Raw genomic sequence first — 21,785 nt, forward strand, 5'->3', positions numbered from 1 at the left:
AATAATTGAAAGTGTGGCCACTTTGTCGCTGAGATCACCGACGCAAAAGGGTTAAGTCATTAGTGGATGGCCTCCTGGCTCTGATATCACTCAACTTGGTTCAGATACCACTCGCCACTGGTGGCATCTGCGGCCAAAACACATTTTCAAGGGTTGTAGGGTTCATAGTTAAGTGCCCTAGCCACAACTGCGCCGTAATTTTCACCGCAAGAATTATACTCTACTACATTACCAAACAGGGCTTGTGGTATACAGGGACTCCTCTACTTACGAACGAGTTAGGTTCCAGAGGTATGTTCGTAAGTCGATTCATTCGTAAGTCCAACTTTATTCCTGTTGATTCTAAACATGTACGGCATGTACAGCAAACACGGGGGATGGCTTTAAAAGGTGTATAATCTCCCGTAGATGTAGATGCCACTGGTTATTTAATGTGCTGCAGATTTAGATGCCACTGGTTCTTCACGTGCTGCAGATCTATCTATTGCTCGGCGGTTGAACTTGCGGTCCGAACAGGCAACTGGACATAGGGACAGGTTTGTTCGTATATCTGAAAGTTCGTAAGTCGAATGTTCGTAAATAAAGGAGTCCCTGTAAAATTGTTGCCGGGAGGAAACATTCTGTCAGCAATTAAGAATGAACAAACCGGCTGTGCTGGTTTTGAACTAGGATAGTGGACACTTCTCGACACGCGCACACCTCCTGTATTCCATTCTCGCGAATGCCGGCAGCAGCAGCAATCAATATATTCAGGAGCTTCAAGTTCAATTTTCATTTATTAGGTATAGCCCTGTGAGCCATGTGGCTCTTGAGTCGGGTGCAACCGCAACAAACAAAATATGAACAGAGAAACATCTTAAAGCGACGACGCGCAACAGAAACATCCTTGATAAGCAAGCAAATCTTCCAGAAAAAAAAACACCGTATTACAACGCTGTGTGCAAAAATCCCAGTGTGATGCAAGAGAAACAATAACAACCATAATACAATTTAGATTCAAGTTATCAGGCCAACTCCGCACTTCCGCAAGAAACATGGCTTAACCATGTTTTAGAAATCACCAAAATGAAGCTGTAAAATACAATGTAACAACAGTAATCATAGGAACTGTGATTCAAATTTAACAATAAACGATGTACATAACATGTACGAACAAACTTGCAGCCATATCTGTCAGCATGACACTCCCCGTGTATGATGTGTGAGTCAATGGTAGTGAGTGTATGATGTGTGAGTCAGCGTATGATAAGTGAGTCAGTGTATGATGTGAGTCAGTGGTAGTGTGAGTGAGTGTATGATGTGCGAGTGAGTCAGCGTATTATGAGTGTATGATGAGTGAATCATTGTATGATGATTGAATGGGTCAGTGGTTGTGTGAGTGTATGATGTGTGAGTCAGCATATGATGAGTCAGTGTATGATGTGTGAGTCAGCGTATGATGAGTGAGTCAGTGTATGATATGAGTGAGTCAGTGTATGATGTGTGAGTGAGTCAGTGTATGATGTGTGAGTGAGTCAGCGTATGATGAGTGAGTGTATCACGGCCTCCTCCACGCCATCGCGGCCTCCTCCACGCCATCGCGGCCTCCTCCCCGCCATCGCGGCCTCCTCCCAGCCATCGTGGCCTCCTCTACGCCATCGCGGCCTCCTCCCCGCCATCGCGGCCTCCTCCCCGCCATCGTGGCCTCCTCCCGACCATCGCGGCCTCCTCCCCGCCATCGCGGCCTCCTCCCCGCCATCGCGGCCTCCTCCCGACCATCGTGGCCTCCTCTACGCCATCGCGGCCTCCTCCCCGCCATCGCGGCCTCCTCCCAGCCATCGCGGCCTCCTCCCGACCATCGTGGCCTCCTCCCCGCCATCGCGGCCTCCTCCCCGTCATCGCGGCCTCCTCCCCGCCATCGCGGCCTCCTCCGCGCCATCGCAGGCGCTAAATGTCAATGTCCGAGGCATGCTCGCCACGAGGAGAGGGCTTCCGCACCGGAGAGAGTTTGTGTGGTTTTGCTATTACACCGTTGAAGGAGTGGGGTTACGACATGGTGCAGCTTGGGTTGCATGGCCAGTCGCGCTCTGCACGTGAGCCGTGTGGCTCGTCTTGAATGTTCCACACCATGAAGGAGACGCGGCGCGCCGGCCTCCTGCTGTTACACAACACCTTACGCACAGTGTTGAAAGAGATGTGGGGAAAAGAAAAACAAATACCCGCGTTGCCTGCACACTACACAGGTGACGGCTCCCGTTGCCCCCCCGGTTACAGGGCATCGTCTTACCTGGGCGGGTGATTAAAAAAAACGACCGTTCGAGGGCTTTGTATACGTCGGCACACACAATGGATGTTGTTTCTACACGACTTTGAGTGATGCAGCATAGGGGGTTCTGGGTGTCAGTGCCACGGCACACAGAGACGGACTCAGCCAGGTAAATCCGGCAGGTGCACCGTGACACGACCTGCGAGCGGGGTGCGACATGCGGTGGGCCCTGCACGTACTCCACTTGGTGGTGGTGAATCGCTATGATAATGACCTCCCCCCCCCACCGCATCATGCGAGAGGAGCTGGTGTCAGGCCTTCTTGCCCAGCTTCACGGACCGGGATTCCCACGGGAGACTCTCTCACGGGGCCGAGCGAGTTGCAACCAGGTAACGTGGCACCACGCGCTTTGCCCTGGCCTGGTTGTTTACTGCTGAGCATCTGTGGACTAAAAGAGCTCCGGAGCTCATCGGATTACTCCAGCCCAAATATCTGATTAGTTGAATTATAGCAATGGCCAGGGAATAAAATCCAGGTATCTGGATTTGTTTATCATGGCTCACAGTGAACCGGTGCATTACTGCTAGCTACCATGATTCCCCATACAGCCCAACATTGCTGTTATTGTAGCCAGCACCGATTAAGTCTGACACGGGGCATGTAGCTTGTCCCACGCCCAAGCCACCTTTGTTCCACCATCGGTTATGATTTACACACCACGCTATTCAATGACGGCTGGGTCAACTCAGGACCTGTGAAGAAAACACTAGGTAATGTTTGGCAAGGTTGGGAATTAAAGTAAAGATAACTGGGTTCGTAGTGCGGTGCGCAAACAACTACGGCACGGCTCCCCAACACAAAGGTCCCCCGTGTAGCCTTAACCGACTGTTGGGGCAAGTGCACAAAGACACACACGGCGCCCGTGCCAGGCCAAGTGCACTCCGAGACCACGTGAAGTATCGAAGGCTCGCTGACAGGTTACGGGACAGACTCAGGTGCCATGGGTTGACTGAGATGACTGACTGGTAGAGGCACCAGATGTGCCCCCTACTGCGCCAACTTGCTATATTCTATCCGCCCGGCGCTGCGCTCGTTGTTGTAAGCGTCGCTCCTCCGCCCTCCATTGTTGTTGGAGGACCATTGCCTACAACTGCCCAGCAGCATTCTTCGCAAGCCTCCTCCAGATGCCATCTTGACACCGCTGATAGTGGCCTTCGGCAAGTCCACTCAGCTCTACATCATCCCGTAACGTATTAGCTCCATCTTTTCTCCAGCTCGTGTCGTGCCCGTTTAGCCCCCCCTCTATCCAGTCAAACAGAAGCTGCTTGGACTGGGCATGCAATGGCTGGCCATGCGGGCTACATGACCCATCCATACAAAGATTCCCCGTATATCCTGAACAGACTGTTGGGGATAGGTGATGTTCGCGAGCCATACGCTCACACACACGCGCGCACGCACTCACGCTTAATTGATGGAAGAGCCAAATTTATTACTCCCCTTGTGATGCATGGCAGCAGTGACATTTTACACGCGACGCAATTGATTTGTACAAGTACAGTGTAATATATATTAAGCTTTTAGGCATTAACATGCAGTGCCCTGTGGCCAACCACACATCTATACAAACGTTCATCCGCAACCGACACCTCCACGCGAATCGACTGCACTGCCAAGACCACCGCGGCTCTGGGGAGATGCGATTGTACACACACAATATGACCAACCCCACGCCGCCGTGCCACCCACACACACACCCCACCAAAGCGGCAGGAGTTAAAACACCAACCACCACGGAATACATTACACGGGCACGCACGCACGCACGCCACTGAAACAGTCGAAAGCAATGGCACAGTAAAAGACATCTCACGGTGTGCGCGATGGGATTTTATAGTCGGACATATATAAGTAGCACATGTATATGCACCGTACGTACGCAAATAATACACCAAAAGCAGATACAGCTTTCCAAAATGTGCTAATTATTAAGGCCAGGGCCGTCCATAGGGGGTGGGGGGGGACCCAGGGCAAATCCCACTGTGGGCCCCCTGACGCCTGCAAACTAAATCGGAAGTATTACATCATCTGACGCCATGACGTCGAAGCACGCCCCACCCCCCCCCCCCAAAGAGCGGGGCCCGGGGCAGTCGCCCCGATTCGCCATTACCCAAGGGACGGCTCTAGTGAAGACACTCACTGAACCGGGAACTGAGGTTTTGCGACCTTTCCGATCGTTCGACCGCGAGCAATTTAGCGTATGTATTTTAAAATATACTATTGCTTTTGGATCTACAGCTTCCGGTTTTCTTTGTTTTTGTATCTTACACGCGCCGTATCGCATTTCACACTCTTGCCGACGCATTCTGAACCACAGCGTTAAATGAGCAAATGCAATTAAACTGCAGTCGCGGATAAAATTGCTAAAATATAGCGCGACGGCTGATATATAGTGCGGGTGTTCACAAAGGCCTACAAATAACATCCAGTATATTTGTTATCAACATCAAATGGTGTGGTACCGCAGCATGATTAATTAACAAAAACACAACATAGGGACCTGGAGAGGTGTCGACATGTCAATTTATACCACAGCTGTAAGAAATGTGTTTAACTGGTTAGTCATGACATGTGCTCAACAAAAAATGGGGGGGGGGGGAGAAGAAATAATAATATAAGATCCATCCCCTGTAAGATTGTGTTGCATTTATAACCGCGAACCGCACATAAATAATCTACCGCTTTCACGCACGAATTCAATGCACCACTAAAAATGTCACAGCCAAAAGATACGGGTCAATCCAAAGCAGATTTTTTTTTTTTAATTTGAAACTCAATAAAAAACAAAAGTATAACTTAACGGCGCTAACAACTCAGGACTGACAACTCACAACGTGGACAGGTAATCCTATGAATTCTATGACGAATATATTTGCCTGACAGGATAGGGGATATAGATATTAAGAGGGAGGGGGGGGGGGGGGCTGGAAACGTAAACAATAAATAAACGTTCAATGATTACAAAACAAATCAAGAACAACAATTCACGAGTCCCGCACGAGGCATCGGAGCCCCCGCCGCTCAGTTTTTTGTTTGTTTGCGAGCATTTCGCAGGAGACTCGACAGCCGCATCGTGAGATGCGTGCTCGCGCGCTTCACGGCTCGAAGCTGCGGCTGAACAAGTGTACATTGCGCGCCAGACTCGGAGGGGGGGGGGGGGGTGGTGGTAGTAATGCACCACAGCAGCAGCAGCGAAAGCGACCGCCTTCAATGCGAACCGTCGCACGTCCCCGCAGCGTGCCTGCGACGTCGCGTTCGCATCGCCCAGTGGTCGGGTTCAAGCGAAGCGTTGCAGCTTTCACCAATACTGCTGTGCCCACCACCCTCGACCCCGTTAGGAGGGTTGACCCCGCATGCAAGCGGGCCGATTAATGATCTCGGACGTGGAATGGTAGAAATCGTGCAATGGGTTTCCAGTTCAGCAGGAGGAATGACTCCACTCTATTCAAATAGAGAAACCAAATCATCTATTTCTCATGACTGTTCCAAGTGTATTCATACGTATCAAAAAAAGATGTATAAATTAGGGGTTGAACGATGTGGTGGTTCATCAACTCATCACAATTATTAAACAAAAGATATATGCGTAATCGTAGAAATCGGTTTTCCATTCATATGTGCTGTATATAACGGGTTCATGTCATACCATTCACAACATGAAATGGATTCGTGAATTGAATTGCAACAAGTCTTCCGTAGCTGGGATGATTAAATAGATGCATTTATTAAGCGCCGTGGGCAAATAATTTTTGTCGAAGTTCATTAACCGTCATGTACGACAAATCATACCCAGCACAATTGCGACGTGAAGACATCGCCAATTGTGTTTCGTGCTTTCTGACTGGCCGAGTGATCGCCTCGACAATCGGTAGCATAACCGATTCCTTAATTGATCGGATAGACCTGCTCTAAATTCTTTGCATGGCGCGGCGAGCGAGTCAATTCACCTCTAGTGCAAGTACAGTACAGTAAAACCTTGGATTGCGAGCATAATTCGTTCCGGAAACGTGTTTGTAATCTAAAGCACTCGCATATCAAAGCACTCATATATCAGTTGTGATCACGTGATGCTCGGCAGACAAAGCGTATACGTACTACTCGTATTGCAAGACCTCGCTCGTTTATCAAATTAAAATTTACTTGAAATGTTTGTTCGTCTTGCAAAACACTCGCAGACCAAGTTACTTGCAATCCAAGGTTTTACTGTATATATATCCTGGTCGAAAGTGGGATGCATTCTTCAAGGGGGGCAATGATGATTGATTTTTCCAAACTTACCGCTGCTCAAATAAACAACTCCTCAAGCAGTACAGAGACAAGTGGAAACCCCAAAGATTGTGATGAAATGTCATTTCCGACGTCATCTCAAATAGGGTGCGAGGTTGGCGGATTGACTGCAACAGGTACAAGACATTCGGTTCTAACGTCGCCACAGCTGAAGCATTCAACGTTAAAACCACTGCCTTCTAATTATACCGTAGGCTTCCTTAAACGAATTTCGGACCTTGCGATTTTAAGCAAGGCCTTAAACCGATGTATGTTGAACTTCTTTCACACCGTACGTAGCCAACCGTGCTGATCCGAAATGCTCAGCGACTTGGGCTCGTGTGTGTGTGTGTTTCGATTGCGTAACGAAATCACGCGGAACGCGCCCGATGTCAGATCTCTGAATCTAAGAGAGCAGGAGTTCGGCCCGGACAGTGCTTACAGCATGGGCGACCAACGTGCACCGTGACAAGAGGCGAGGCTAAAGTTGAAGGCGGAAGCAGAGCGGCACCATCAACGCAGCGACATTGCAAACCCTCTCTCCTACCTTCGCTAAACCGCAACTGACCAGCCGGGTGATGTATGGTGAGAAAAAAAAACGTCAGGTATGGCAGTAGCTTTGGCTCAGATAAGCAAAGGCTGAGGTACCCATAACAAATATAAAATTTGAGCATTTAATAAAGAAACGGAAACAAAAAATGGTATGTGGAACCATGAACGCAAACGAAAGGGAAAGGCATGAAATCGACGTGGCAGTGTGCGACGGGACAAATTGTTAAGTGTAGAAAACAAGGTCTTTGTACACTTTGTGTGTGGTGGTCTGAGTCAAGTGATCGATGTTGCCGCTCTGTGGTTTACGACTGCAGTTCCAGTCAAAGAGCACTTTGCTGTCTCTGGTGTAGACCAATCAGTTTCAAAGGCAATCCAAGGATGTTTTGTTTGCATGTTTTGCCACAAGTACGTGTAGTTAATGCAGACACGATGCCTTGCAATAGGTGTGCCTTTTTGGTGTCTGGACATCTTAACACATCCTGTTTTATTGCCAGAAGGGGAAAAGCCTATTCGGCATATACTGCCAAAAAGGGTCCCCATAGCCATCTTCCTTTCTGTTTACCAACACATCCTTGTTTCATCGAATGGAACCGTATCATGCCGGGGTAAGATAACCTGTAAATAGTAGGTATCTTTGGGCTTGGGGGGGGGGCTAGTGGCAGGGTAGAGGAAGCAGAGAGGGGGGGGCTTAGTAGCGTCTGAGTCAATAGGCATCGGCCCGTAACAGAGCACGCGGCATGCGCACGCGTACTTGCCCGCAGACGCTTTCTACCATCCGGCAATGCTCCGCGTCCGATCATCGTTCATTCGCGACGCGTAGCTGCTGCTGCCTCTGCTGCCTCTGCTGCCGCTGCTGCTGCTGCCGCCGCGCCTCCGGTCCACAGAACAACGCAGGGCGGTTTTCTGAACTCGCGTGGTGTGCCCGCGTGAATCCAATTCACCTCGTCCGGGTCCTCCGGTCACGTCTATTCGCGCGCAAACTCGCACACGGGCATGTCGTGGCTCCCTCGCGTGGCCTCGGTTCTGCGCGATGAGCGTGTTTCATGAGGATCGGACTCAACCGGCGTAGGAGGAACCGAGTTGAAAAACCCCGCGTGACCCGCGCATCTCTCAGCGCAGAATGTACGAACACCGCAGTGGTGTTGCTTCCTTTCCCACGTTGTTCAATCTGTGCTATGCACACTTTGTACGCGTACCGTACGAGTGCAGTGGATTTGGTGAGGGGCCTGGAAGAGCGCGGAAAGCAAAGGTCGGTGTTTGAGATTTCCCCAACTGACAGATGGAGCACGTGCTTAGTTCCAACCCATGCGTAAACACAACGCAAGCAAACGCACAGCACAAACCCGTATTCGTATGTCATTACATCTATCGAGGGTAGCCTACATCCGCAAGGACACAACGTTACGACGTATTTGTCAGGAGCGCTTTGGAACATCTTACGATTGGTCACCGCTCAGACTGGCGACATTTGTGCAGATTCATAGCAACTTAAAAGTTTTGTTCTTTAAATGATGCGCATTCACTAAATGTACTTTGAGTAAACATGGTTTTCAGTGGAGAAAAGACACACAAAGTATACCCGTTTCACAACCGCGCCCGACAGCGCCGCACAAACTACGCCGCCCTTCCCACTCGCTAACCTACGCACCCTCACGGCGTACACCCACGTGAACACACACGCGTGTGTGTGCACGCGTGCACGCGTGCACGAGGATGGTGGTGACGGCTGTGCACGATACTCATCAGAATCCCACAACCTATTTGTATTCTAAACAGAAAAGCCAACACGGGGTGAGCAATTGGGAGCGATGGCATCTCCTACGACCCACCGCTTTCACGATTAGAAATGCGAATCGCACACACGTGTACGCACGTACACACACACGCGAAGCCAACACAGCGGGTTTTACCTGCACACTCGTGCGAGCCTACGGCCAAACACATTACACGATGTACCCTATAGGCTGCAATGTTAAGGATGTTATTGGCACTGTCACCCAACGTACGGCACAGTTTACGGCACAGCACGGCGCACACGAGCCCCACGCGAATCTTTTTTACTCGGGGGCTTAATACGCGTGTAATAGAGCGCTACGGACTAGACCTCAAACGACATGGTGACGGCAGCCACGGATGCTTTTGAGTGGATGGGCTTGGGCAGGGCGAAAGGGAAGGATGGACTGTGCTGGATGCTGTGGACGTGAGGAAGGAGAAACGTAGGGGCCACCATTGCAGAAGTAGACGGGACGACGCGTGGCTTCCGCGTGCGAATTTAGATGCCATCTTGCTGACTGGAGGTCCTTTAAAACACTGCAGGCACTAACAACGCCGTCGATCGATTCGATCGCCGATATTAACCTGGTCAGGGCACGGCGAGACCGACTGCCCCCGGTTTTTGTGCAGGGCAACCCTGACTAAGATAATAAACCAGGAACGGCGGGGTTCACGCCGGGGCCGCGTGGTCCCAACGTGCCGGCACGCGCCAACGTTGGGGCGACGCGGTGCGGCACGTCGCGCGTTCGCGACTGGAACAATAAAAATTGTCGCAGCAACTCGGGGCTCTGCCCCCCCCCCCCCCCCTTTGCTCCGCCGACTGGCCGCCGGCTCGCGTAACGTTCACTTAACGTCCCCGAGTTAAACCTCGGAGGTACGCGGCAGCGGGGTTAACTTAACGTGCCCCGCCACGTCACGTAAGCGAGGCTTAAGCGTTGCGTTAAGTGATCCGCGGTGAGCCCACCCAAACGTGGAACCGCGATCACACCTTCCCGCCTGCAAGGCTACCACCGGGAGAGAGCGATACTCGCGCCCGTCAGCAAGATGGGCACCCTACTTGACGCAAAAACACACCGCCACGTCATCTCATCATCTCCTGCACCTGCAGCAGGGGATGCAGGTGCAACCCCGGTGGGGCGGGGGGGGGGGTGTGGGGGATGGGGGCCCTACGGCCGATTCTGCTCCTGCAAGTCGGACACGTTGCGACGGACGCGAGCCCCCGTCAGCTCCGGCTCGGCACTGGCGCCCGCGGCGGCGTGCGCCAGCGTCGGGCTGGATCGCGCCTTCCGCATGGCAGTGCCCTCGCCGTCCGGGGCGACAGCGGGGCACGAGGGCGACCCCACGGCCGCCTCCAGCAAGTAGAGGTCGTCCGAGCCCAGCTTCATCTTCGCGCGCAGCAGAGTCACGTAGGTGCCGTAGCGCGTTTTCTGCGGCAGGGAGCAGTCGCGGGTACAGTCACGAGTTTGTGTGTCGCACGGTAATATTTACGTCTCCCCCTTTTACGCGTTTGTCGCAAACACGTCGTCACTTTGTTACTGCCCTGGCGATAACCCGGACTTATGTAATCATTTGTTTACATTTCGTCACTTGACTATTTTGCACTTCTATCGTTTCGTTGTGTTGTTTGCTGTTGTAACTTGCTGACCACCTGCCCATACTGGACATCCGTGATTAAAAGAGCTTCATAGCCCATTGGGATTCCTCCCGCAGTATAAATAGAGAATTCTGATCCTGACGTCGTTGACAGCATCGTCCGCCATTTTCTCATCATCCGTCGTCTCTCAGCCTTCGCCTCCACCACCCACGACCACTACCCTGTGCGTCGCTTCTTTGATTGACGTCGTTTCGATGTTCGATGTTCGTCGTCGCACCTCCCAGGAATGCATCCCCGACATAAACCGTGGGGCATTACTGCATAACAATCTGCGACGTGCATCTGATTGTCTATTAACAGTTGGCCAACTGTCCATACCTGTCAACCCCTTATCAGTGCCTACCCTATTACAGACCAATTCAGACCTTATTGGTCACCCCGTGCCCTTATAAATCTCAACGTTCATCCTACAAAATCCCATCACAAGGGAGAAACACAAACAAATAGACCAACCTTATTTTTTTTGCCCGTATTGAAACGGCTGTATGCCGTATGGACCTGAAAACTCAATTTCCCTGCACAAGAATACGGGTAAACCGTATGGGCTGACAGCTATGGATATCGCACACAATTTGCATCAAAAGCATTGAATGTAGCTGCTGCCCCAAAAGTATTGGAAACACTCAGTGTCGTCTCTTCCAATTGCCATTCTGTCATCTCTGTCCTCGTTTAATCCGCCTATTAAAATCACCAAAGTTTAAGTGTGAATGTAATTTGACAACACAATTTATATTATTAAGTTTGCTTGTTTTTTCATCTGTAATTGCGCAATGCTTTGATGTTGTCTGCCGGCCGAGTCGGCCTTCGAAAAAGAGCTTATTAGCTCTACGGGCTTTACTGTGGAAATACAATTCCGATTCTTACGCACAAATACCCGATGCGAAATACAAAAACATATTTATCTCACTGCTGCCATTTTTCACTGAACGATCTCATGCTGTGCTTATTTGAAATAAATTTAGAGGTAAAGGTGCAGCCCTGAAATGTCTTGCTCGTGCCGCTGCTCGCTAAAGGGGACTCCGCTCGAGGAAGGTCAAAGGTACGAGGAAGAGGCGGGAGCACCCACACTCTACCCCACCGCACGCGACCGGCCGATGGGCTAACTGTGATTTACCAAAATATATTTCTGGGTGGACAGAGGCACCACGCACGCGTGTGTATAGTTTACTCACTGCCGCTTTTTCACTGAACATTTAACGTGTTCATCTATTAAGTTTAATTGTTCTTTTTCGATTTAAAGCTTTCGTGACTGCAGGGATTCATATTCTTGGTTCTTTCGGTAAAGTCACGTAGAAGGGAAATAATAAAATAAAAATAAAACAATTAAATTCTCACGGCGTTTCGATTGCAACACCAGCAATCATCATCAGGTGTAAAAACCACAGCAAGAACATTTTTAAAAAGTGGCGGTTTTATCTAAAAAGTGGCTTTTTTTTCTAAACCGCCACTTTTAAAAAAAAATTCTTGCTGTGGTTTTCACACCTGATGATGATTGCTTGTGTTGCAATCGAAACGTCATGAGAATTGTTTTGTTTTAGTAGTATTATTTTATTATTTCCCTTCTACGTGACTTTACCGAAAGAACCAATAATATTAATTGTTCTTGTTTATCTGGTTTATCTGGCTGGGTGGCGATATGGTCAGAGTGTGAGTCTCACAGTTAGAAGTTGGCGAGTTTAAATCTCGGGTCAGGGGTCAACTCAGCCCATCATCTCTTCGAGATTGACATAACAGGCACCAGTTTGTGTCAAGTTAACAGCGGTTGTCCTAAACATCGACTAGCCAAAATAGTGGATTCCCACCACTAGGTTCAGGCTGTAGTGAGAGAGGACTGCTCTGGTTTGGAACCAATGGAAGTGTTTAACCAGTCAAGGGATTAATAAAAATAACATCGACTGTAAAGCTTGGTGTGAACACAGCTGAATAGTAGCGAGTGCTTTCACCGCAATTTATTTGAATTAAATTCATAACGAATAGTGAGCGACGGCGTTTCCAACACAACAGCCAATTCTAGATAACGACGTCACGTTTTCTCGTGTCCCCCTTTTCAGCGCAAATCAACTGATGGTTAATTTACTCCAAAAATGACTGGTCCAGCAGAAACATATACTCGGCAGTGAAACGTCAAAGCCAACGCTATTTTACATTTAGCACAATAATGTAATTTACCGAAAGTAAATGTACTCGTCTATTCCAATGCCATTTGCGAGAGAATAAATCTCAAGAAATAATACAATTGCCGATTTAGTATGTGTTTAATTACCGTGCACTCAAGATGTATTTAAATCTCCAAAGAGTTTATTAATTATTTTGTCTATCGCCAGCAAAACCAACCCACGACGTTAAAAATAAATCCGAGGATGGATTGAACGAAGATTGCAACACGGAAGCCACCGCCTTCCAAAAAAAAAAATCAATTGCCCCGCAGCCTAACCCCATCAACGCTCGCGCAGAGCGACAGACACAGCTACGGATTGTGAAGGATTCAATTCTGAGCCCCTGCAATCCACCCCGAGCGAAATGCGCGCGTGCAACAGCAAGAGCATTTGTCTCGCGGAAACATGCAAGCAAAGCGTTTACTCTTCTGCAATGTCCTTTGGTCGTTCTGAAACGTGCGGGAGGCAGAATAAAGATAACAGCAAAGTCAGCCCGGGTCAATCCTGTAAATTGTGCAGGAATGTGCAATCACTGGGTTCCCATCGAGGAGGAGGAGAAATAACTCAACGGCATTTGAATGAGCTGAGTAACTTGCTGCTTGATCACAATGGAATTGTCCTCCTTCGGAGGCCACTCCTGGCTTTGTTGTACATTGTGGGGCAGCCAGAGATTGTGGCAGCTTGGGGAGGACTTCATCCGGCAGTGGATTAACTATGGCAGAGAGTGGTGATGGTGACTGGCTTTGTGTACTCTAATTGATGCACTGTTTTTACAGTTGTCCCCCAATTACAACTGCCTACACACGTTTTTATCCATTCTATCAATCTTCCATCCGACTAACTTTTGAATATTGGCACTTATAATCGTCAAAAATGAGTTAATTGGAATCCTGGTAAATCAGGGGTCGGAAACGCCAGGGCTCTGGGCCCTATGTGGCCCATTACATTATTTCATACGACCTGCGGCTACACGATGCAGACCACTTCATAAAAACAGCCTGCAATACAATATTTATCCATCACTGCAACAAGCACCTCAGCTGCACTAATTGGGTACTGGAGTGAAATATGATGACTATTGTAGCACCGTTCTCTAATTTTAGCACGCTCAGTAAAGGCGACCCCTAATTATTTTGTATAAGGCTAAGGTTCATGTTAATGAGTGGCCCTAGCCAAAGGTATTTGAGAGTCCTATTCTTTCCTCATTAAGGAAACAGATCCCCCACTCCTACAGGCAACAATGCTGTGGCATTGGAAGTAGCGATGGGAGAGCGGAAAGGAAGAGGGAAGAGCAATGGAGACGTATGTGGAACTTCTTTCGCACCGTACGTAGCCAACCGTGCTAATCTGAGGTGCGGGGAAAGGACAACAAGCTAAACACAAAAAGCAGTTCTGAAGAAATTAGTTTGTCAATCTAGATGATTTAAAAGTGCACAACTCCAGTGGCTTCCTAATATTGGAAGGAAGAGCATTCCAGATGACCGTGAAACAGTATCTGAAAGCGCGATGCGCTGACCATCTTCATTCGATGGATGAGCCATAAGCTGCCGCTACTGTGAAATGCAAATGTGATCGGCTGAGTCACCTCGAACTCGAGGTAGTGCTGCTTGAGACGGTAGTCATCGGCCTCCTTGGCACGCACGCGACGCGGGTCAGGTGGGTAGGAGCGATGCTGGTCCAGGTCAGAGGTCACGCCCTTAAGCTTGTCCTCATGTGAGCGAAGCTGCTCCTCCTGGCATCCCGTGTGCGCGCATGCATGCCCGAGAGAGAGGAAGAGAGTGAGATTTAAAGAGCCACGCACGCATAGAGTTCCACCAAGGCTCACTCCATAAAACAACGCACCGTCGAACGCTTTGGCAATAGCGCGCGTGACATACATGTGTGAGAAAAGATTAGTTGGACCGCCCAATTAACCGCTTCCTTCCCCTTCATTCCCCATCACCCCGATTCACCCCAAGTGCGCACGCTTTTCCAGAGAGGCACATTCATCACTGTTAGGAAGGCAGGACTAGGAGGTCAAGGTTGCAGACAGGACTTGAGAGTGAGCGTGTGCGTGTGTGTTCGTGTGTATTCAACAGACGTTTGACGGTTTGGTGGGCAGTGGCGAATAAAGGGAGGCTGACGCACCAAGGGGCGGGTCTCGGGTTAAGCTATTGACCACATGTGGGGACCGCGCAGAGTGGATGTGGCTTGGGGACTTGATTAAGGTAGCAGAAGGACCGCAATGTCAACCGGGCAGATTTGCGGCGGTGGCAGGCGGCACCGCATCGGATAAACCATTATTAGAGCGAGCAGCAGCCACCAAAGCCAACCAGTGGCATGTGTTAAGGGAAATTAACTGCACTGACAGGAGCTCCGCAGTTCCCGGAGCCGGTCGATATTCAGTGTCCCTAACGGAAGTAACGTCGCACCTGGAGGTGACGTGCGTTAACGAGGTTAGTCAACGTGCTGGGTGGCTCCTGCCGGGACAGGAAACCGTAATGAGGAGGGGGGCACGCCAAGGGAATGTTGCTTAAAAGCGTTCCTGCGGTACTGCTCGATGACCCTCCATGAATCTGATCAAATGGTTGTATGCACTGTATGTTGAACTTATTTCACAGCGTACGTAGCGCATCGTGCTAATCGGAGGTGAGAGAGGAAGATCAAACGAAACAGAAAAAGCAGTTCTAAATAAATTAGTTTTCAATCTAGATTTAATCATGCTTAACGCATTTAACACGGTAGGATTTGCGTAGCCAATATCATGATTAATTATAGATTTTTTTTCGGTTAGGCCAAAAACCCAAGAATCAATAAAAAAATTAAATGAGAAAGAATTATAATTTTAATTGATATAGTGTCTAAATATTATTGGAATATTATGGTTGCCACGCACAGCCTTGCATCATGCATGCATGATGAACTTCTTTCTCACCGTACGTAGCCAACCGCGCTAATCAGAGACACGCGGAATGGACAACAAACTAACCACAACAAGCAGTTGTATAAAAATTACATTTCAATCTAGATTTTAAAGTGCACAGCTCCGGTGGCTTCCTAATTATCGGAAGAGCGTTCCAGACGGCCGCAGAAGGCGCATCTGAAAGCGCGCGATGCGGTGACCACCGTCTTCGTTGGATGGTTAAGCCAAAAGCCGCTGCAGCAGCAAGGCTCACCGGAGTTCGCGTGACGGTTCATGCTTCTCGACGAGCTCAGCAAGGCATTTGGGTCCGTGCTCTGCAACCAAATGACTTAACAAAATAATGTAACGGAGAAAGTCCGATGGACCAAGCCCAAGCATCGCTGCGCAAGCGTTTCAAGCGCGGCCAGGCCGATTGGCCGGGTGAGTTCACCTGCGGCAGCTTGGTGGCAGACGCCGGCAGCAGCGGTCGGCTGAAGCGCTTCTGGGATCCGATGGCCGCCGGGAATGGCGGAGCCGAGAAGAGGGTGGCCACCAGATTTATGCGCGTGATCCACGACTCCATCTCTTGGGTGTTCCTGCGAGCGCAAGGAAACGGATCGCATGGGCACACGCATGCACACAACGGCAACATCACGGTACCACTCGTATTTGCTTTCCACCCAGTTTTTTTTATGGTAGGTTACACACATGCCACCGGTACCACTGTAGACACACTTGCTTCACGGTGGTGTTAACTACCTCGCCTGGTATACAGGAAATCCTGGGTTCGATCCCAACTCTGACCCCTGCATATTTGGAGTTTGCGTGTCTCTCTCCCCGTGGTCGCGTGGATTTCGCGCCTGGTCCTCCGGTTTAGATATGGTCAAATGACTCCCACGACCCGCACGGTGTGGGGAGGCCCTCGTTCGGCAGTGGGTGAACAAAAGGACTGTGCATGTACCACAATGGCACGAGCCTCTGAGATGTACGGGTTACTGAACCTCAGTTTGTGTCTCTTGCAGTGGAGACTGTTGGCCACTATCTCCCATGAGCCCTCCACACGTATCTTGAATCTCTGCACACCAATCAAACTTGACTTGATTCATGTTTTCCACCTCCCATGAACCACCACGATCAAGCAACCAAACAGTCCGAGACTGTCCTTAGATGCCAATATGTTGTCGGTGATAGATTACTTGGCTTCTGGAGGGGAGAGTAGGTTATACTTTGTTTTATCCATAGTTCTTAATTTAATCCACAGAGATTAATTACCTCCATTATACAGAACTGAAACATCGTGTTAATCCTAAAGCAATAATTATTTATTACTTGCAGTTATTTTATTGCTAGATTTTGTTGTTACTTGGCATAATTTGTATTTTTGTTTAATTTCATATTCTGCGCCTCTGTTCTACATACTTATTATAAATATCACTAGGGTTCTTCCTCGCAGAATAAACTTAATCTCACACTGTGCTACCAAACAGAATTGCAGATGGAAGTGAAAGCAAGGTGTAGTGGTATCAACAGCATTTGCTGCGATGACTCAGTTTTATTAAGCAGAGCTAAACCTTAATAATAGATGTCTGAAGGAGATGAGAGCTAGGATTGCTGTGGGAAAGTGGTATGTTAGCAAAAACAGTGCTGTTGATATGTTGGCTAAGCCGGGAATTGAATAGCAGCCTTGTAAAGACTCTAGTTGGGAATGTGGTGTTATGATGAGCAGAGACAGAAGCTGAGAAAGTAATACATTAGAAGACTGGAGAGGCTTGAGATACGGGTTAGCTTTGAAAGGACATAAATGGTAACTCACCAGCGGCAAGTGGAGAAACAAATGACTTGTAAAAATTCGGGGGTGGAAAAAATCTGGATGGGGCACAGCGTCACGGGGGATGGCTCGCCAAAGCATACTGGAAGGATTCTGGGAAAAAGCTGAAAACTAAAGGCACCGGACTTTACGACTCGGAAGGGGTGCAATGGTGAAAAATTAAGGGGGCAGCCGTAAGATCGGACAGGATGGAGGGAACCCGAGCTGCAAAACCCGCACATCCGATTAGCACGGTTGGTTACGTACGGCGCGAAAGAAGCTCAGCATACATCACACGGGCATGCCCTCGAATCTCAAGACAGCAAGGGCACACCGGCGGCCTGGCGGCCCGGCCGCCTCGGCACGGCGACGAGGCCGCCACGTGCGAGGGATCACTCACGGGGCCTGCAGGAGGAAGACGCGCCAGTCGGCCGTCTTCAGCTTGAGCACGTGCGGCCGCTTGGTGTAGTCGGTGGCGCGCGTGGCCAGGGCGTGGTGCACGCTCACCGCCTGCTTCGCGTCGTCGTCGGACACCGGCGTGTCCGCCTTGTGCTCGTCCTTGGCCAACGACAAATCGCCCATTGCATTTCAGTTGGGGGGGAGGAGGGTTAGCGATCCGCAGCAATCATCGACGCGCCACCACCCACCACCTTCACCGGTCAACTGATGCCCCTGGTCACTCACCGTGGTCTCGTGAGTTCTCTCACCTGGATAAGCAAAATCAACTTGAAACTTCGAACACTGCCATTCCCCAAACACCACCACCACCACCACGATTCAGAGTCACGATGTAGAAGGTGATGATTTTAATTCGCACTTTACAATTAAAGTTGCAAGCGTTAATGTGTTAGCTACGTCCGTCTGTGCCGTCTCCCCGCAACAGAAGGGGCCACGATAACTCTCGTAAAAGATGATCAGAACGTGTTTGTTTGCATGTTCACCACAGGTTCGTGTGGTTAATGCAGACTTGATGCCTTGAAAAAGGTGTATGTTTAGTGTTTGAACATCTTACCACTTCTAGATTTGAAGTTTTCGTGACTGCAATGATCCATACTCTATGGTTCTTTCGGTAAAGTCACATACCTACGTGACTTTACAGAAATAACCAAAGAGTATCTTACCATATTCTTGGTTCTTTTATGTGACTTTACCGAAAGAACCAAGAATATGAAGCACTGCAGTCACGAAAGCTTTAAATCAGTATCTTACCACTTGTTTTATTGCCAGAAAGGGCAAAACCTATTCTTATTTTTCATCAAACTGAGCTTAATAGTCAAAATGAAATTATTAATCAATGCATTACTAAACCTATATTGCCCAGCTGGGAGAGCTTCACACGGTGTTATTTTATGCCATTTCCAAGTTGCCTTTTTGAGCCTTATCTGGTAAATGAAATAAAAAGTTGAAATAGTTAATCGGGCGGTGTGTTGTTTGGCGTCGCAGGAACGAGGGATATCAGGAACACATCCGAGGGGTCGAGGTGGACAACGCTTTAACTGCGACGCTCGGCTCGCCACCAAGACGTGGCCACGCGGTAGCGCTCTCGCCGCTTGTTGCAGAAGTTCGTGGTTCAAATCCGGCGGCCACCCCGGGTAAGACCGCCGGTGTAAAAACGGTTTAAGAAAGAGATAACGCTGGGCGCCGTCTGCTTCACAGCGGACGTTAAGCGTCACGTGACCTTTTTTCCCATGAGTAGGCCATTACGTGCTGACGTCATGGTCACAAATGACTCAAATGGGATTATACATTGCGAGTATCCCCCCCCCCCCCGCCCACACACACGCCCCCTCCACCTACTGACAGACCACAGACTGAGGGAAATTGTCGATGCCAATTTATGTGGTTTCCTCCCCAAATGAGTAGATCGATGGAATGGTCCCCCCACTGGTGAGTAAAATGTCCTGATGTTCCTGATAAAGAAACCTACTTCCTGCACAGAAAAAAATGTAAATACGTATTACGTCCTTGCAGGGAATCATGGGTAACATATAAAACAGAACACATGCCTTCGCTTTGTATATGAGAATACGTTTTACAATTTCTGGCAATAAAAAAACAGGTGTTACGATGTTACGTCTGATTCCTTGAAAAAGGTTTCTGTTTGGTGTTTTAACATCCAAACAACTATTTTATTGGCAGAAAGGGTGAAACCTATTCTTATATTCTGATACGTGGCAAGGAAGGTCCCATGATCCATCTCTTTGCATACACTTTTTTAATTCCATCGGAAGGCATGCAGGCTGATGAGACTAAAAGATTTTTTTACATACAAAGAGATGGACTTTTGTCCTCATGTTATTGATTGTCCAGCGAGCGGGTATTCCTATGCATACCGTGACTCCATCTTTGCTTCATCCAACAAACAACCCACCATCAAAGCGGTTGATATTAACAGGCACGTACCACCATGCCTGGTAGAAAGGGCATTATATATATGGGTACTGTCTATATACGGATAGCTGTCAACTGTGGCACTTCAACATCTTCATCTTTCGAGTGATACGCTCCGATGGTTTTTAGTGTGGGGAGGATGGCCTACACCTGGATCTGTGCGAGACACGCCAGATAATTTTCCACAGCCGTAACAATGTACCACGGACTTCTATGCGGCTGGGGGTATTTGAGTGGGACAGACCGACTGCTTGTTCGTTGTAATATCTGTGTTGCACTAACTGGCACACAGGCAACGAACAAAGGCAGCCAATATTAAAAATAGTTTTAAATATATTTTTTTACCAGCCTCATCATTTACTGGTGAGTCACTGAAACGTTATCCTACCTTATTATTACAGCTTGTTTAAGTAGTTGTTTAGAATCAGTAAATAGATGGTTTAAAGCAGTTTATTTATTTTAGCGCATTGTGTAGATGTCACGCGTTCACTGTGCTCGACGGGAGAACTCTCCGCTGTATCACGTTACACGCTCTAACACCAGGTAGCAGCTGCGACCCGGGACTTTGGCGGTAAGAGTTGGTGGGTCACGCAGAGATCTGTGGAACTCCATGGTGCTACACGAAGGCTGTTCGACAGCAATTTAGTTCACGAACCCATCTGTGCTGACCTGTTCGGTGTTATCTCCTCGAATGGTTGAGTGTTCTCCAGTTTCCTCTCACATGCAAGGCACTCGTTTAAAACGAGAACCAGCCAAACATCCCAATGCAGGACCGTGCTTTGTTATTACCGTGCTTTGTTCGCGCAATTACAGAAAACGTATGACCCCATTTTTTCCCTTTTTGTTTGAAGGCGATGGTTTAGCAGCGGCACTTGGATTCATGCTGTGTTTTTGTTTGTTTGTATGAGCACAACCACAGGGTTAATACACACTCAGGCGACAATCAACCAAATTATAGCTTCGGGCATGAGCCTTGTTGGAATGCTGCCAAGCACACCAATCATGTGACCTGTCACGGCTGATGTGGCCATAATAACAATGACGTTGATAAGCGGATTACCGTAGTTGGTCATACATTATTTATGACGCAGAGTTGCTGTTGATGCTGGTCACAGTATGGACAGACGTCTTCATGTTGTAAAATAAAACACAATGGTGGCGATGATGATAATTTAACGGAGAAACGATGCATCAATTCTTAAACTCACGACGCATGCGTCGAATCGATGGTTTTTAACTCGCGTACAATTTACGTGACGAGGTTCATGTAACCACTCCAGCCACTAGAGGCCGCTACATCCACCACGATGTAAAAAAAAAGAATCATAAACCCTAAATCTTGACGATTCATGGAATTGCAGGGTATATCATCACACCCCTAACAACTGGAGTTATGTGTTTGAGCTACCCATGAAGGGTATCCACAGGGTCGAGCACCACAACTATTTTCAGGCGGGTTGAACTATGGGAAGTTTGCTCAATTTCGGATGAATGTTTGCGTGTGTGAGAGAGACAATGATAGACGAACCCACGGATTAAAGGAGCCAGCAACGTACTTCCTGCACTGCTATTAGCCACCTCGTATTGATGATGATCGTGATAACCAGGAGCGTAATGATGATGCATTGATTGACATTGATTCTTAAGTGCAAGATGCGTGGATCGAGAATTGCGCGCGTGAGAATCCACATTTGTCTCATCTGTGAACTGTCCAGCCTCTAGACGCCGCAACGTTCGCCGTGGTTTAGAAAATAAGAATTGATTCCCTCGATCGTGATAATTAATCACATCGCCCGATAGAAGCCGAGCCTTAGCGACGACGATGGTGGACGTGGTGGCAGGAAGTGACTGCCACGGTCGCGATTATGATTTGTAATCGGCTGCATGGCTGTTCCGATGATGTTGTAGCACCTAATTAACCCTTTCTCGTTTCTGAGACGTCTCCAAGTAGCAGAATGGGGGTCCCGTTCACCGCTGAATCCCGGAACGCGTGAGTGGTT

The 21,785-nt window shown here is 48.8% G+C and overlaps 1 protein-coding gene across 8 annotated transcripts in view; it reads right to left on the reverse strand.

Moving 5' to 3' along the window:
* Window positions 1-3,716: 3,716 nt before the first annotated feature.
* Window positions 3,717-21,785, reverse strand: part of LOC116951063 (PH and SEC7 domain-containing protein 2-like) — a 195,378-nt gene continuing 177,309 nt past the window's right edge. For all 8 annotated transcript variants that reach the window (XM_076073282.1, XM_032969429.2, XM_032969426.2 and 5 more), the window contains 4 exons: window positions 17,795-17,952; window positions 16,039-16,183; window positions 14,292-14,438; window positions 3,717-10,323 (listed from right to left, as the gene is read on the reverse strand). In XM_076073282.1, the coding sequence (XP_075929397.1) occupies window positions 10,063-10,323; window positions 14,292-14,438; window positions 16,039-16,183; window positions 17,795-17,952 (711 nt within the window). In that variant the 3' untranslated portion in view covers window positions 3,717-10,062. The remainder of the gene's footprint in view (window positions 10,324-14,291; window positions 14,439-16,038; window positions 16,184-17,794; window positions 17,953-21,785) is intronic.

This window comes from Petromyzon marinus, chromosome 41, assembly GCF_048934315.1.
Source record: "Petromyzon marinus isolate PM22_M1 ecotype Great Lakes invasive population chromosome 41, UKy_Petmar_22M1.pri1.0, whole genome shotgun sequence".
NCBI classification, from domain to species: domain Eukaryota; kingdom Metazoa; phylum Chordata; class Hyperoartia; order Petromyzontiformes; family Petromyzontidae; genus Petromyzon; species Petromyzon marinus.